At 34.5% G+C, this 17479-nt stretch overlaps 2 protein-coding genes across 2 annotated transcripts; both read left to right on the plus strand.

Moving 5' to 3' along the window:
* Window positions 1-5273: 5273 nt before the first annotated feature.
* On the plus strand, window positions 5274-9923 carry GCK72_012897 (uncharacterized protein; the record flags this gene model as incomplete). Its single annotated transcript, XM_053729479.1, has 13 exons — window positions 5274-5317; window positions 5394-5600; window positions 5738-5928; window positions 6079-6179; window positions 6420-6623; window positions 6986-7072; window positions 7245-7329; window positions 8244-8433; window positions 8623-8753; window positions 8839-8948; window positions 9132-9443; window positions 9539-9660; window positions 9797-9923. 13 exons carry the CDS (start codon window positions 5274-5276, stop codon window positions 9921-9923), a joined length of 1911 nt encoding a protein of 636 aa, XP_053584251.1.
* Window positions 9924-12440: 2517 nt separating this feature from the next.
* GCK72_012898 (uncharacterized protein) lies at window positions 12441-12827 on the plus strand (the record flags this gene model as incomplete). The annotated part of the gene is made up of 2 exons (XM_053729480.1): window positions 12441-12550; window positions 12701-12827. The coding sequence occupies 2 exons, from the start codon at window positions 12441-12443 to the stop codon at window positions 12825-12827; spliced, it is 237 nt and encodes a 78-aa protein (XP_053584252.1).
* Between the last annotated feature and the right edge of the window lie 4652 nt (window positions 12828-17479).

Genomic DNA, 17479 nt, shown 5'->3' on the forward strand with positions numbered 1-17479 from the left:
TCCACTTTAATCGATTGTGTTTTGTATATTTCAGACTCTAATTGCCATATTCTTTTGTTTCTTTCTGTGATTCTAGTCATTCTACTTTTATCCTATTTCTTTCCTTTCTTCATTTCAACCTGTTGATCTCTGATAACTGTTTTATGTAAATGTAATTTTTTGTAAGCTAAAATAAATTTATATTGATTGAAAATAGGTTTGTTACTTAGAAGTCCCTCTGCAAATCTTAATACTTTTTCTAAGAATCTGATTTTTAGTCACTATTTTGAAACTGAAGTTGGACATTGAGTAATTTGCAGAAACCATGGGGCTATTTGAAAAAAAAAGAATGACTTCTGTTAAATTTTGCTGTATAGCAAGGCTGTTGAAAATCGCGGCCGGCCGCGGCTTTTTTCTTAAAAATCTCAAAAAGCCGCGGCCGGCCGCGGCTTTCTAGCATATCAACTGAAAACATGACTAGATATGCTTTTGACTTATTGGTACAAATCTAACAACAAGGGTTCGACCCCACCTCGTGGCAAAACTTTTTTGTTTTTTGTTTTTGACTTTTTGGTGCCAATCTGAAACCATTTCAGAACAAAAAAAACATTTTTAGATTACAAGTGTCTCTTTTCAGAACAGTCCTTCTCCGAAAAAGCAACTTTGGTCTTCAGATTTTTACCAAAAACCAGAACTGATATGAAAAACAGCTTCGACACCAGTGGGGTCGAACCATGATTGTCAGATTGGTACGAAAAGGTCAAAAACAAAAAACAAAAAAGTTTTGGCACGAGTGGGGATCGAACCCCGGTTGTCAGATTTGTACCAGAAAACAAAAAAATCAGCAAAACTTTTTTCAAAAACGAAAAAGTTTTGCAACTTTGAAAAACAAAGCCGCGGCTTTTTCATTTTTTTCTTCTCGCGGCCGGCCGTACGACAGCCTTGCTGTATAGTTCTAGCGTTGAAATTGTAATCAATGATTTGAGAACCAATTACGAAATAAAAACCAATTACGAAAATTATGAAATATGTTATTTTTTCTACTGTTACGATTTCAGTGGAAATTCGTTTGTTCGTGATATTATATTATTATAATTTGTGACAAACTTACATCGGGTTCTCAAAATTTTTTTCCATAGACTATAGCCATGTAAAAATCATTTCTCAAAATGAAAGCGGTGCCAATTGATTCATTGATTGATGATCATTCTTGTTGACTGATTGAAACCGAAATATGTTAATGTTTAATGTGAGAAACTCACGGATTTGGGTAAAACACTTCTTGAATACTGAAAATATTTCAACGAACAATGTTCTCAAAGAAACGTGAAAATGCTTTAGAAATTCTGCAAATGAATATCCCTACGAAAACATGATAAAAATTGCAAAGAACATCACGCAACTTGCAACATAATTGTTGCTGCGGAATATTATTAAAACGCTGGTCATTATAGAGAAATGTTCTCGAAGAAGAATATCCAATTTACCAGTTTCTACAACTAACCAGTGATTCTCACTAGCTAAATATTTTTGACGTGCTTTCGAAACTAGGATCGGCATTACCTTACCTTTGAAATCTATTCATTTATATTCTATATGAAACCTGTAAAAATCAGAAAAAATTTTGAAGATTGAAACATGATAAGTGGATCTCCGATTTTTGGAAGTGAGCAAGTGTTTTTTTGTTCCGAAGAGGAATCTGGATAATCTGCATAAGATTAAACATGTTCTTCCTTTTTCTGATTGATGCCTTTGGGAAAAAAATAAACTACCTCTTTTGAAATCATATCATTGCTTTATACTTATATTCTTATTCAAACCGTGAGACAGGGGATTTTGAAATGCATTATCAGATGGATCTCGGAAAATCTTTAAAATTTTACTCCTATTATTATGAATGTTTGGTCATTCTCGATAAGATGTTCTAAGAAGAAGAATACATTGAAAACGATATGGGAAATATTCCAATAAGTTAACCAGAGTTGTCTCCCCAAAAGTTGTCCTTCTGAAACATGAAACATTTTGAAACGTTCTTGCTAAACATCACCACCAACACTTAGATCAGGATTAGCGATCCGTTCCGAAAAATTTCAATTTTCTCCTTAACGTGAAACATCAATTGATCCGACGGATAGATAAATGAACACGAAAAAATTCGATCCAGACTAAAATGTTTGCTTCCAAACACCAAGATTGGACAAGATTGAGAATTTTCTTTTGTTTGCACATCTGTTTTGACATAAACTAAAGTTCTTCTACTACATTCTACTCTCCATTATTGGAATGACGGCATATTTACAATGATGGTAAGAAAAATGTTTGGTATTACACAAGTATCAATTATCAGACTATTTTCAGATGTCATGTTATCGAAACGGTATCAAATGCATGCTACTTTTGTTTTTCTTGGGATTGGCTGCATTGAATACTTATAGTTATTGGAGGGATAGTCGAACCGTGAATACGGAAAAGACTAGTATGCAACCAAAAGTTACTGTAGAACAGAGATGAGTCGAACAGAAGAGATTTGAAGAGTATTATAATGGAAAGATTTTCTTCGTCCAACAAATAAAAATACATTTCCAGTTCTTCATTTTTGAAATCTATTCATTTACATTCTATCAGAAACTTGCAAAAAAACTTTTACAGATTGAAACATGATATGTGGATATCCGATTTTTGGAAGGGACGAAGTATGTTTTTGTTCCGAAGAAAAATCCGGATAATCTGCATAATATTTAAAAAATTCTTATATATATCTTTGTATTCTAACCGGGTTACAGGTGATTTATTTTTTGAATGCATTTTAGATGGATCTTGGAAAACCTGGAAAAGAAAATTTCCTATGAGTAGGAATGTTTGATTATTATCGATTACTTATTAAGATGTTCCCAGAAAAACAATATATTGAAAACGAGATGAGAAATATTCCAATAAGTAAACCAGAGTTGTCTCCCCAAAAATTATCCTTCTGAAACATGAAACATTTTGAAACGTTCTTGCTAAACATCACCACCAACACTTAGATCAGGATTAGCGATCCGTTCCGAAAAATTTCAATTTTCTCCCAAATGTGAAACATCAATTGATCCGTCGGATAGATAAATGAACACGAAAAAATTCGATCCAGACTAAAATGTTCCTTTCCAAACACCAAGATTGGACAAGATTGAGAATTTTCTTTTGTTAGCACACCTGTCCTGACATAAATTAAAGTTCTTCTACTACCTCTACATATACTCTCCACTATTCTAATGACGGCATATTTATAATGATGGTTAATTAATTTCTACTATCGTTTGATTATAAATTGTCAGTCTCATTACAGATGACATGTTATCGAAACGGTATCAAATATATAACCTATTCTCCGTAAGACTCGAGCATCACCTCTGTATGTAGGGGCGTAGAGCCCACAGGTATGATAGTGTTTACCCAGTTTGTGTGCATATACTATGGGTCTTTGGTAACCCATATGCAAAATTTTGGTGCCCACCTACCGGTCCCTGGGTTACTGTAGGTGCTCAAAGGTGCAAAACTTAAATTTTTTCTTTTAAGTCGTAGAAGCCCAATTTTTTTAGTGTAGTTCATAGACGTTTATAATAATTTTTTCACAAAGTTTCAAAACATTTCAAAAAAATTTTGTCGAGTTATTCGCAAAAAACCAATTTTTTGAAGCATTTTTTCTGTATTTTTAAAAATTTCGGTTCTTAAAACAAAAATCCCCCTCGGCAAACTCTATTTAAAACAAAAGTCATTCGATGAGTTTACAAATAAAATATATTTGAATAAATTTTAAGTCTTCGCAGAAGTCGAAAAGAGCCCATGTAAAGTACTGAAATTTTCAAAACAAAATATAAGTTAATTTTCTTTATGAAAATGAATAGAGCACAATTATCTGAACATTTTTTGTGTTGCACTTCTTTCAATAACTCTATTACATCCTGCTAAAATTTTGAGTTTTTGTCAAAAAAATTTTTTTTTTCAAATTTTTTAAATGTCAAGCTTCAATGATGATGATAGTTTTATTGAGTCAAAATCTAGGAAATTGCTTTAAATATGTGTTTTTGTTCACTCTGAGACTAATGTGTTAGCTGGGAGTCGTTTTTCCTTTTTTGTTAAGAAGAGGGACCTCCTTTTTTGTATCAAGGTAATGACCCAGAGTGAAACGCAAGATCGTCGACGATATTTTATCATAAGATAAATCCTAAAAAGACTAAAACTTAACAATATGTTTTAGGAGTAACAACACTGTTTCCAGAAAGTTGCATACACTTTTCACGTTTGGAGCGATTTTTTGGTGAAGTCACTTTGAGACATTGTAACTTTGTTTATTTTATAGGATTTCATTAAATTTTGATTGTGGTGAAATAGTGATAAAGTTGGCTACAAAAAAGCTAATTGGACCAATCTATCAAAACTGAAACCGGGAGAGATACGGCTCATAACATGAAAATTGACAGTACTCGTGAAATCAGAAAATGGCAACTTTCGAAAAAAGGTATCTCGTTGAATGAAATGCACTTATATCTTTCAAAACGTCCCATTATGCATTTTAGGGACTTATGGGTCTATTCACAAGATAGCAGTAAAGCAAAAAACTGCTTTTCAAAAAATGTTGAAAATTATCATTTTTTTGACAAAGACTCAAAATTTTAGCAGGATGTAATAGAGTTATTGAAAGAAGTGCAACACAAAAAATGTTCAGATAATTGTGCTCTATTCATTTTCATAACGAAAATTAACTTATATTTTGTTTTGAAAATTTCAGTACTTTACATGGGCTCTTTTCGACTTCTGCGAAGACTTAAAATTTATTCAAATATGTTTTATTTGTAAACTCATCGAATGACTTTTGTTTTAAATAGAGTTTGCCGAGGGGGATTTTTGTTTTAAGAACCGAAATTTTTAAAAATACAGAAAAAATGCTCCAGAAAATTGGTTTTTTGCGAATAACTCGACAAAATTTTTTTGAAATGTTTTGAAACTTTGTGAAAAAATTATTATAAACGTCTATGAACTACACTAAAAAAATTGGGCTTCTACGACTTAAAAGAAAAAATTTAAGTTTTGCACCTTTGAGCACCTACAGTAACCCAGGGACCGGTAGGTGGGCACCAAAATTTTGCATATGGGTTACCAAAGACCCATAGCACATCATTATATGAGAACCTGTACCTATGGCACGCGTTGCTCGAGTCTTACAGAGAACACGTTATATGTTACTTTTGTTTTTAATTGGATTGGCTGCATTGAATACTTATAGTTATTGGAGGTATAGTCTAAACGTGAATATGCTAAATACTAGTATGCATCCAGAAGTTACTGTAGAACAGAGGTGAGTGAAACAGAATTTTTAATAGGTATCTTAATCAAAACTTTTATTTGACCAGCAAATGAAAATTGATTTTCAGCCCTTCTACTACACTATTCAAATGCCCGGTTGAATCCTGGAATCAAGTAGATTCTGATACTGTCCCAAATGAGAATCTACATCTGGAATGGATCCAGAATAATATCTCACGACGAGACAATATTTTGGAGTCACAAATTCGACTTTTGTCTTCTTTTGTCTATCCGAATCATATTTCAATTATAACAAATTCACAGAGGAGTTATGGGTAAGAAAGTAGATTTCAAAACCGATTACAATAACCTGTTCCATTGAGATTTCTAAAAGTTACTGAAACAAATATGCTTCATTATCTCACTGCCTACATTTCGGTAGTTTTATATATAAACATATGTCTGTTTTCAGCCAAAAAGTCTACTGTCGTTACTACAATTGCCTCCGTGAAGAGATCTCCAACTCCTCGTATCAATCAATATTTTTCCCAATGAATGTAATCAGATGTCCGAGAAGAATTGGTGTGAAATATATGTCGATTAGTTTTGATTTGGAAGAGATATCACAAGAAACGATTCCACTTGTCTATAGAGTTTTTGAGGGTAAGAATTTTAATCCATAATTGTAGGAGTCGCAATTTCATGTTTCAAATGAAAAACTTGAAACCGGCAAAGAATGTTTCACAAATTGATGATATTGTCAAACTTCAAACTAAATCTCCTTCACCTCAGCTCCTAATCGACATATTTCAGCGCCAATCCACGAGGTATCAGTATGCGTTGGTCCGATATACGGCTCGGAGAGCAAGTGGTTAGAAGTTGCAGAGTTTATAGAACATTATAAACTGATTGGTGTACGGTACTTCTATTTTACAGTATTCAATATGAATGAGTACAGTCGGAAGATTATTGATGAGTATTTGAGGTGAGAGAAGGGAAACAATGTTTCAAAAAGGGGATTAGTGTTGTTTAGAAAATTCAACTCACTCGCCTTCGTGTGTCATCCAATTTGTTGATTGGCAGTTTCATCTGCTCCAAATTAATGTATCTTCATTTTCTTCCTCTACTCTTCTTCTACTTCTCTGACTTTTCAGGAATGTCACCAACGGAGTAAACATCATTCGAAATGGGTTATAAACGTGGATATTGATGAGAGATTGGTTATTTTGGATGATAAAATAAAATCAGTTGGAAGTTTATTGAATGGATATAATGATACAGTTGCTGGGGTCGGATTTGCGATTCGAAGAATTCAGAAGACGGAGAAACTACCGGAAAAGTATGAAAGTGATGAGCAGGTAGGTAAATCATTCACAGGGAATGACTCCCGACTGGCTTTCTACAAAATTTGCAATTTTATTGGCTTATTTGATAAATTCAACAGAAAAAATAACAAATCTAATAGCTTTTCCGGTGACTGGACCTAATTGTCGAGGTTTTTAGATATTTAGAAAATCAATTTTTTTCAAAAAAAAATTTTTCTTCCTTTTTTTTCTCAATGTCCCCCATTTGGCAAAAAAGTAGAAGAACTATGTGACGATGAATGTTGATTTATTTTTAAAAGATAAGAAACAGTTTTTTCTGAAAAAAATGTCCTGTTTCATGAAGTTTTTATGAACACTGCTTGGACCTTAAAAAATTTTGTACTTAGATTTTCCAGATAATCTCCGAAATGGAATTCCTCAAATACAACGTGTCTTCTCCAGTCACTTGGGGTGCCTACAAAACTATTTATCGACCAGAAAAGGTACAAGTTTCTGAAGAAATGAATGGATCAATCAGATAAATAACCGGTACATATATTACCTGCATGAAACTGGATATTCCTTTTCAAATTTGATTTCTAATCAACTGTTTCAATACATCGACTTCATTAAGTCTACTTTCTCAATTTTGCTTCTTCGTATGTGTTTTTTTAGATAGCAGCAATGTATTATCACTGGGCATATCAAAGGTATCCGGACACAGTTGCTGAGTATGTGAAAGCGAAGTTGCGCTGTTCAGGTAAGGCCTTTATTGTCTGAATTATTAAGAACTTTTGAGCTCACAGTGCTCAGTTTTGCAAGTGAAAAATCACAACAGTTGCACAAAAGTTTCAATAGGCATACAATGTTTCACAACTATTAGGCTGCATCTATCATATTCATTTTTAGACACTACCGTACCACTGAGAAGAATATCCTTGGCGCTGGATGGCTGACTGATGCAAACTACAAAAACTTTTCAATTGTTCTGGAAGAAACTAAATTTGCAGAGAAACTGAAGGTGAATGTACTGAAAAAGATCAAATATGTATACGATCAACGGGTTTTGTACTGTGAAGAGATAGCAGAGATACCGTATGAAGAGTATAAAGAATTTGGACATGACATCTTTAATTGTACATTTCGAAATGAAACTGGTAGTAATAAAAATGTTGATTGAATGGAATTATTAAAATTTAGGACTTTTTAAAATAACATTTTTAGTGTTTCTGATAGTGAGAGTTTTCAAATATGCGACTGGATAATGACTCGTATTATATTGGCTGATGTCGTTTTCATACTTAAAAAAAAATATTGTCACCTGTCCATCGTAAGACTTTGTGAAATCGGCAGCCAAGTTTCTATTTTTTTTACTGAATAACGACTAACATTATTATTAATTGTCGTTGAGGAGAAAAAATGAAGTATTTTTAAAACCGTTTAAAAATAAAATTTTTATTGTTTCTCAGAATTTTCAAATATGCGACTGAATAATAACTAATATTATAGTCATTTATGTGGTTGTCATACTTTTTGTAGATATTGTCACCTGTCCGTCGTATGACTTTCTGAATTGTTCAGTGAGTTTTCACATTCCTATTGACTATTGGAACAGGTTCAGAACATGAGATGTAATCGTTCTTGTGTTCCAAGTGAAAGGAATTTGTCATTCAGACTTTTTTGACGTTTCCGATGCCACGACTTCATTGAAGTCGTTACGTGACTCTGCCCAAATATTGGAAGACGTCGGAAGTTCGGATGAAGAATCCGAGTGGGATGAAAATTCGAAAAAAGAATTTTGCGACAACGAGAAGTCATATTACACCGTTTATGGGGGAACGAAGGAAATTGGATGGGTTCGGAAGTGCACGAGCATGATTTCTGAAATAATGGGAATGAATTTCAGATGATGAAAGAATATAAAATACTGAAAATTCTGGAAAATAAACTGCATGAAACAGAAAAAAAAACCTATGGTGTACGGGGCATGTCAACTAACACTTTGCACTAACCTAATTCCAACGGGGCACTTAATCACTTATTTAATTTTCAGTGGCTCATCTCATGAATGGAAAGTGTCTATAATTCCACGTGGACAGAACAACAAGCCGACAGGTGTCAATTCAATCCCTCCGTTCACTATTGATGGGAAGGCGGATGAGAGATTCAACAAGTTTTATAGAAGTGAGTTCGCCAATATGACTAACATCCTGCGAGTTGTGGGAAGTTAAGAAGTCTGTAAAACATAAAAATTTATGGAATATTTCAGCCATCGACAGATTGGAGGTAAGTTTTATATTTCCTCCCGTTTCGAGTGGTGGTGAAATGATTTTGAAATACATATCACCAATTGAGCCTCCTGTTCAAGCCGAACCTCTCGTATGTACAGTAGCGTTCAGAAGGTTATCAACTCCAAGGTTGATAACCTTTTGAACGGTACTGTAGCTCATTTTTTCTAGTATGGCATGGTACACTGCTAATAATGGAATTAATTAAAATATTCATTTTCAAAAGAACCTAGAATTTTCTCTTTTTATAATATCAATACAAATGTTTTCTCAGGGAAACACGAAAGACCTTTCCGTCGAATCGTCTGCAGTCGTCATCGTTCCCCGTACAACCGTCGCTCCAGGTGTCACAAATAAAGTCAGTGTGATAACATTCCGTCCCTTACATTTCACAGCTCCGCCCAAGAATGGACCGCCAGGAGTGTCTCCTCCTCCGACACCCGGAGGACAGTGTGGCGTTGCACCTGACTTCACACCGTGTGTTAGCAATGAAATCGCCAGTAAATCTCTGTTAGAGTGCTGTAAGAGGAAGAATCTACCAGCAGGATGTCAACAGTTGTGTCGATATGATATCACGCAGGCAGAGGTGAGTTTCAGTTCAACTGTTTCTGTTTCGAAACTCTGATAATTTATACTTTTCTATGCTACTCACCAGTTGGAGAGCTTTTCTGAAACTTTCAGATCCGCGCAGCCATGGATCGTGGTCAATGTGGAATATTCAATGTTGCCCCATTCTTGGAATGTGCTTCTCAGGGAAAAGACAATTCCGAGTGTTGTCGACATCGTGGAATTGTTCAGAAGACGTGAGTTGTATATACAGAGATAACGTATGAATTTTTGTAAAAACGCCAAGATGAATCAATTTTTTAAAGCTACCCCGAAAATCTTTAACACTTTTTTGGAACCGTAAATATAAACACCGAACTTACGCATTTCCAGTGGCCCCCAATGTGAACAATTCTGTCGCCCCACCCAAGGATTATCAGCTCTCGGAGTTCAACATATCGTATGTGGAAATGCAGTTGGTGACATGCTCCATTGCCATCATTCTGGTGTTCGCATTTAAATTTCCAGCATTCTATTTGAATCCATAGTTTTTTTGTATATTCCAGACTCTACTTGCCATATTATTTTGTTCCTTTCTGTGATTCTAGTCATTCTACTTTTACCCTCTTTCTTTCCTTTCTTCATTTCAACCTGTTGATCTCTAATAACTATTTTATGTAAAGTTAATTATTTCGTAAACTTAAATAAAATTATATTGATTAAGAATTGATTCATTTCTTTGTTCGTCGAAACAAATTAATTTTTCTAAGAATCTGATTTTTTTAGTTAAAATTGTGAAACAGAAGTCGGAAGTTGAAACAGAAGTCGGAAGCTGTTACGATTTCAGCTCGTTTGTTGAAATTAAATTCTGGTAAATTCAGTTGCACATGGTCCTTATAATGTTTGTAAATTTTGCTTGAAAGCGAATCTTCCAAACCTTTTGAATTTCGAATTCCGATAGAGCGTGGTTGGCAAAGTTAATGGCCGAACCGGGATTACATTAGCAAATAGAACAGTTTTTGTGAGGTTTTAAAAGTCTCCAAAAACCGCAATATTTATCAGGAAGGCAATTAAAAAATTTTACGACGTGCCGCACGGTCTCCTACGCGTGAAAAATTTTATTAATTTGCACGTCGTCTGCGTCTCTCACTGCGATTTTTATCTCTCGTTTTCTCTTTATAGACGTAACTTTAAGCTATCTGGTGACTTGGAAGAAGCAGGATTTTCATAGATTTCTATGAAAAGTAGATGGAGGAAGACATTCCCAGCATTTTCATATATTAAACATATTATTCTGCCGTCTATGGAGCTCATTATCTCTTGTGTAATCGAATGGAGTGTTTTGACCCATTTTCGGAGATGTAGTCTACTTTTCGTTCAAAATTGGATGGAAGACTGTTAATGAAAGCTTCCATAAACATTTTGTAAACCGAAACCGTGCAGAAAATCATCAGATGGATGAAAAAATTAGGAATTCAGTAAATAATATGATGATTTTATAGTGCTGATGACCTAATTACGATGTATTTCAGAAATCGCTTGCCATGAGTTTTTAGAGAATCTGAAATTAATCAGTTTGCACCTTGAAATTTTAATTTTAGGCAAAAACTGAAAAAGTTGATTCAAAAATTCAATTTCAGTACAAAAATACGATTTTTTCGTACTTTTTGGCAAATATCTTGAAAACAAAATGAAAAATCAAAAAACTGGCCCCATACAAAGTTTCTAAATTTTATTCTGATTCGAATGAGCCATAAATCGAGAAATTTCGTTGGAAAATAAAAAAGTAGATGCATATATAAGAATTACTACTCAGTCGAAGGAACATCTTAAAACTAGATCAACTTTCTTATTTTTCAATGAAAATTCTTGATTGACGGCTCATTAAAATCAGAATAAAATTTAGAAGCTTTGCAAGATGCCACATTTTTGAAGTTTGACCTAATTCTTGAGAAAAATCGGAAAATGTGCAGAAAATTTGCCATTTTGAACTGACATCGAAAATTGGTATCTGCTTTTTTGGTTTTTCTCCAGGAAGATTCATTCCACTTGAATAATGATCAGATAAAGAATCTCTACAACCCTATGGAAACAGTTTTTCATCAAATGTCGTAATTAGGTATACGGTATCTCAGCTGACTGAATATTGGTTGAGGAACATAAAAAGATTTCTGGACGGTTTTTCAGAGCTAAACGATCACTAACAACTTGTTCGACAAAATTATAGCGCATGCACAACAAATAGTCGATTACATTTTCTCAAATTCGGTCAAGTTTCCCAGTTTTTCTGTTTCTCGTTCACTGGCTTCCAAAGCCTAATAGTAAGTTCATATTACTGTTGTATATCAAAATGTAGGGATTTTTTTCCTCTATTGGTTTTGAAAACTTCCAGTCAAGTTGATACTTTTCCTTGAAGCTAGAGCGTTCTAAACAATTGCCCTACTTTTTTCTCAAAAATAGCCAAGAACAATACTCAGCGTGAAAGGTCAGATGATGTGGAAAATTATTTAGAATTTTTTACGTGTAGGAGACCGTGGTGCCGTTATAATACAGTTTTCACGGTAGTTACTGTGCGAATTATTAGTTACAAACACGCGTGAGATAGAGAAACCATTTCGAGACAAAGATGACATAAGCATCAATTCATCGTTTTTTTCATTTAAACCGGACAGAAAGTTGATCACCGCGTAATAACAAAATTCTAGTGTTTTCTGAACCAGTGAAAACCGAAATCAATTTTATGAGAGTGTTCTTTTAAATTCTCACATCCCTTAAATATAACCGAGCGAGTTTCAATTTTTCGAACCAGGGCTTGAAAGTACACTTTGTGAATTTCTCCAACTTTTCGGACACTAAACTAAATTTCTAGAATAATTTACACGTTCTCATCTTGGCCACGCAACAGAAATATGAAGATCCGAATAGTCAAGGTTGGGAAAACATTTACTGTTTCTTATAAATAATTTTAGAGGTTTTCTAATATTCCGATAATAATCCCATCAGTAGGATAGTTAATAGTCCATTGATTCGCGCAGCCATGGATCGTGGTCAATGTGGAATATTCAATGTTGCCCCATTCTTGGAATGTGCTTCTCAAGGAAAAGACAATTCCGAGTGTTGTCGACATCGTGGAATCGTTCAGAAGACGTGAGTTGTGGGGAATTGAGACCATAAATACTCCAAAAAACCGTTCGAAAATCTTTCGCGGACACACAGGAACCAATATTTTTAAGGCAACCCCGAAAATCTTTAACACTATTTCGAAACCGTAAATATGAACATCAATCTCATTTGCAGTGGCCCCCAATGTGAACAATTCTGTCGCCCCACTCAAGGATTATCAGCTCTCGGAGTTCAACATATCGTTTGTGGAAATGCAGTTGGTGACATGCTCCATTGCCATCATTCTGGTGTTCGCATTTAAATTTCCATCATTATATCGATTGATTTTTGTATATTCCAGACTCTACTTGCCATATTCTTTTGTTCCTTTCTGTGATTCTAGTCATTTTACTTTTATCCTCTTTCTTTCTTTTCTTCATTTCAACCTGCTGATCTCTAATAACTATTTTATGTAAATTTAACTTTTTGAAAACTTAAATAAATCTATATTTCAATATGTTCTCATAATACTTTTTCTAAGAACCTGATTGTATTAGTCAGAATCGTGAAACAGAAGTTGAACGTGTTGAGAAATTCGCAGAAAGCATGGCGATATTAGGAAATCGGCGTACCACTTTTTCTAATAGTAAGAATCCGATGTTTAGTCGCAATTGTGAGACAGAAATTGTACGTTGAGCAATTAGCCGAAGGGGGATATAAGAAAACCCTTACGTCTATCTAGATTCATAGTTTAAAGAAATTTATCGTCTATAAAAGGATATGTTTCGGATGAAAACAATTACGAAAATTATGAAACATGTTTTTTTCTACTGTTACGATTTCAGCTCGTTTCTTGAAATTAAATTAATTTTCTGCAAAATCATATCATGGGACCTTTTTTCATCCCTCACGACGTCTGAAAACCAAAAAATACTGCATTTTCAGGGCAAAAATTTAACGAATTGAATTAAAACGTTAAAAAATCGGCTTCACGTTTCTTGCAGTTCTTTTTAGCAGTGCAGTTTAGCCGTGTTGAACGAAATTTCTGGTAAATTCAGTTGCACATGATCCTCATAATGTTTGTAACTTTTGCTTGAAAGTGAATCTTCCAATCCTTTTGAATTTCGAATTCCGATAGAGCGTGGTTGGCAAAGTTAATTTAATTTATTGACTAAAAAAAAAAATCAGTACTATACACTAGAGACGTGATCAAGCCCCTCACGAGGCGACAGACCAGGTAGGGGTGGGGGGAACAAAAAATAAAAAATAAAAATTGAGAATCATAATGGCAAGATAGGATTGGGGGAAGGATTATAAAATCGAACTGTGAAAGTGGTGGTGGAAGAATTTCGAGAAGGATAAATTAAATTAAAGTGACAGACCGTTAAAATGGGAGAGGCGGGTGAGTGAGCAATATAATACATGGGGGTGGGAGAGAGAGAGGGATCAAACTTATAATCGATTAATGGATTGTACAAGGAGGGAGATAAATTTACCGGGGGAGAGAAATTCAGGGCAATTAGATGTGATGGAATTCCAGATGGGGACAGTGGAAGAGAAGAAATCATTAACTTGTGGTCTAATACAAATAAGGGTCATGGGTCGTCGGTTAGAGTTAGACAGTCTGACATAAGAGTGGATTTCAGGAAAGAAAGTGGCGCCGCAAATTATTTTATAGAGGAGCATTAACTGAGATTTAAGACGACGGTGACGGAGGGAGTATAAATCAAGAATCTCGAGACGATTTAGATAGGAAGTATAGCGAATGTTACATCTCTGAAGAACTTTCCTGGTGAAAGATCGGAGAGGTTTTTCTAGTTTATGAGAGAGAATGCTACAGTACCGCTCAAAAGTATATTAACTTTTTGTTTTTTGATCATAACTTATCTCAAATAGGTCCGATTGAGCTGAAACTTTGGGAAAACATTTATTGTAGAGATTTTAATATATTTACACAAAATTTGGGTAAAAAATCATGTTCCAAAAGTTTTTTGCACAATTTTCGAAAATCTCAAAAATGCGAAAAAATGGCATATTTAGGTTTAAATGATCAGTGTATCGAAAACAGGTTGTAGAAACATTGTTTATGATAGTTTTCCTTAAAACATAGTCTAGTTCTTCAATTTTTGAGTACTGGTCCGCAATCCTAGGCATGCTTTCCATGTATCCCATTTCGGCAAAGTATGGTGATTGACACATTTGGAGTTTTGAAGTTTGAACTACTGTAAAATAGTTTATTTTCGTAGAAAACAGTAGCGGTTTACCCGAAACTGTTCAAAAAACCTGTTTTTCTACAACCTGTTTTCGATACACTGATCATTTAAACCTAAATATGCCATTTTTTCGCATTTTTGAGATTTTCGAAAATTGTGCAAAAAACTTTTGGAACATGATTTTTTACCCAAATTTTGTGTAAATATATTAAAATCTCTACAATAAATGTTTTCCCAAAGTTTCAGCTCAATCGGACCTATTTGAGATAAGTTATGATCAAAAAACAAAAAGTTAATATACTTTTGAGCGGTACTGTAGCATTCTCTCTTGTGTTTCAGAATATGGTTCAAAATATTGACAGATACTGAAATAATAATTGTCTGAAGTTTTGATGACAAGGGTTCCAGATAATTATGAAATTTCGATCCGGAACGTGTAAAATTGCCATTCCGGAGAACCTCTAGTTGACGTTTGAACGTCTCCAAAAACTGATTGAAAGCTTGTATCAGAATCGGGTTATTTTTAAATTCTTCTTTATCGTTTTTGAACAGTTTCGGTAAACCGCTACTGTTTTCTACGAAAATAAACTATTTTACAGTAGTTCAAACTTCAAAACTCCAAATGTGTCAATCACCATACTTTGCTGTAATTGAGAGCTGTGCCATTCTCTGCAAATTAGTGAATGGCATTTCAAAAACTCAAAAATTTTTAATTCTTTTTTTTTTCTCAAGAAATAGTGTCTAGCTGATTATTTTTTAGTTTTCTACATCAGAAAAAAACTTCTATAGATTTCTAACAATTAAAAACCTATTGACTCACGTTTTATTATGTTTTCATACTGTAGCCAAAAACTGCAGTTAGAACGTGGATACTGCGTAGTTACTTTTTAGTGTGCACATACTTTCAAACAAATTTGTGCTTCAGAATATGGTTCAAAATATTGACAGATACTGAAATAATAATTGTCTGAAGTTTTGATGACAAGGGTTCCAGATAATTATGAAATTTCGATCCGGAACGTGTAAAATTGCCATTCCGGAGAACCTCTAGTTGACGTTTGAACGTCTCCAAAAACTGATTGAAAGCTTGTATCAGAATCGGGTTATTTTTAAATTCTTCTTTATCGTTTTTTGAACAGTTTCGGGTAAACCGCTACTGTTTTCTACGAAAATAAACTATTTTACAGTAGTTCAAACTTCAAAACTCCAAATGTGTCAATCACCATACTTTGCCGAAATGGGATACATGGAAAGCATGCCTAGGATTGCGGACCAGTACTCAAAAATTGAAGAACTAGACTATGTTTTAAGGAAAACTATCATAAACAATGTTTCTACAACCTGTTTTCGATACACTGATCATTTAAACCTAAATATGCCATTTTTTCGCATTTTTGAGATTTTCGAAAATTGTGCAAAAAACTTTTGGAACATGATTTTTTACCCAAATTTTGTGTAAATATATTAAAATCTCTACAATAAATGTTTTCCCAAAGTTTCAGCTCAATCGGACCTATTTGAGATAAGTTATGATCAAAAAACAAAAAGTTAATATACTTTTGAGCGGTACTGTAGATGGAGAAGGAGAGTAGACAGCTGAGCAATATTCAAGAACTGGAAGGACGTAGGTGTTGAATAAGTGCTTGTAGAGAGGAAGGGATCGAGATCGGAATGACTTGAGTAGTTGGCTGCAGCGAAGGATAGCTAATGAGGAAGTTTTGGCGATATGGCTATCAAATTTCAAAAGAGAGTCTGTTAATAATCCTAAGTCCCGTACTACTGGGGATTCGGTGATGGGGATGGAGTCTATATGGTAATGATGACCCGGGTTTTTGGCACCGAGCCTAAGGAGAGTAGTTTTTGTGTGAGCCAGAGGGAGAGAGTTGGCAGAGGCCCATTCGGAAACAATGTCAATACCGGATTGTAAAAGTATCGGGTCATGAGAATACAGCTTGATATCATCCGCAAAAGCGGCAAAGTGTATGCTAGAAGGGAGAGAAAGGAGGAGATCGTTTATGAAGATTAAAAAAAGGAGAGGGCCGGCTACTGTACCTTGGGGAACTCCAGAGGGTATGGGGGAGATTATACTATCGATGGATCCGTTAACCATGACGGAGAAAGTACGAAGTTAATGGCCGAACCGGGAGGGTCTCTTTCAACTCTTGCTAGCCCGCTCTATCTAAACGGAACTGAGCTTGTCTTCAGTTTCACGTCAGTCATAAGTTTCGGCTAGTGCGGGGTTGGGCAATTTCCATGATTCTGATTAAATTCAGCGTATTTAGAGAACAATTTACAATAGCAAACAGAACAGTTTTTTTAGTGAGGTTTTAAGAGTCTCAAAAACTGCAAAATTTATTTGGAAGGCAATTTAAAAACTTAACGGCGTGCCGTTATAATACAGTTTTCACGGTAGTTATTGTGCGAATTATTAGTTACAAACACGCGTGAGATAGAGAAACCATTTCGAGACAAAGATGACATAAGCATCAATTCATCGTTTTTTTCATTTAAACCGGACAGAAAGTTGATCACCGCGTAATAACAAAATTCTAGTGTTTTCTGAACCAGTGAAAACCGAAATCAATTTTATGAGAGTATTCTCTTAAATTCTCACATCCCTTAAATATAACCGCACGAGTTTCAATTTTTCGAACCAGGGCTTGAAAGTACACTTTGTGAATTTCTCCAACTTTTCGGACACTAAACTAAATTTCTAGAATAATTTATACGTTCTCATCTTGGCCACGCAACAGAAATATGA

The sequence above is a fragment of the Caenorhabditis remanei genome, chromosome IV, assembly GCF_010183535.1.
Source record: "Caenorhabditis remanei strain PX506 chromosome IV, whole genome shotgun sequence".
Taxonomy (NCBI): Eukaryota; Metazoa; Nematoda; class Chromadorea; order Rhabditida; family Rhabditidae; genus Caenorhabditis; species Caenorhabditis remanei.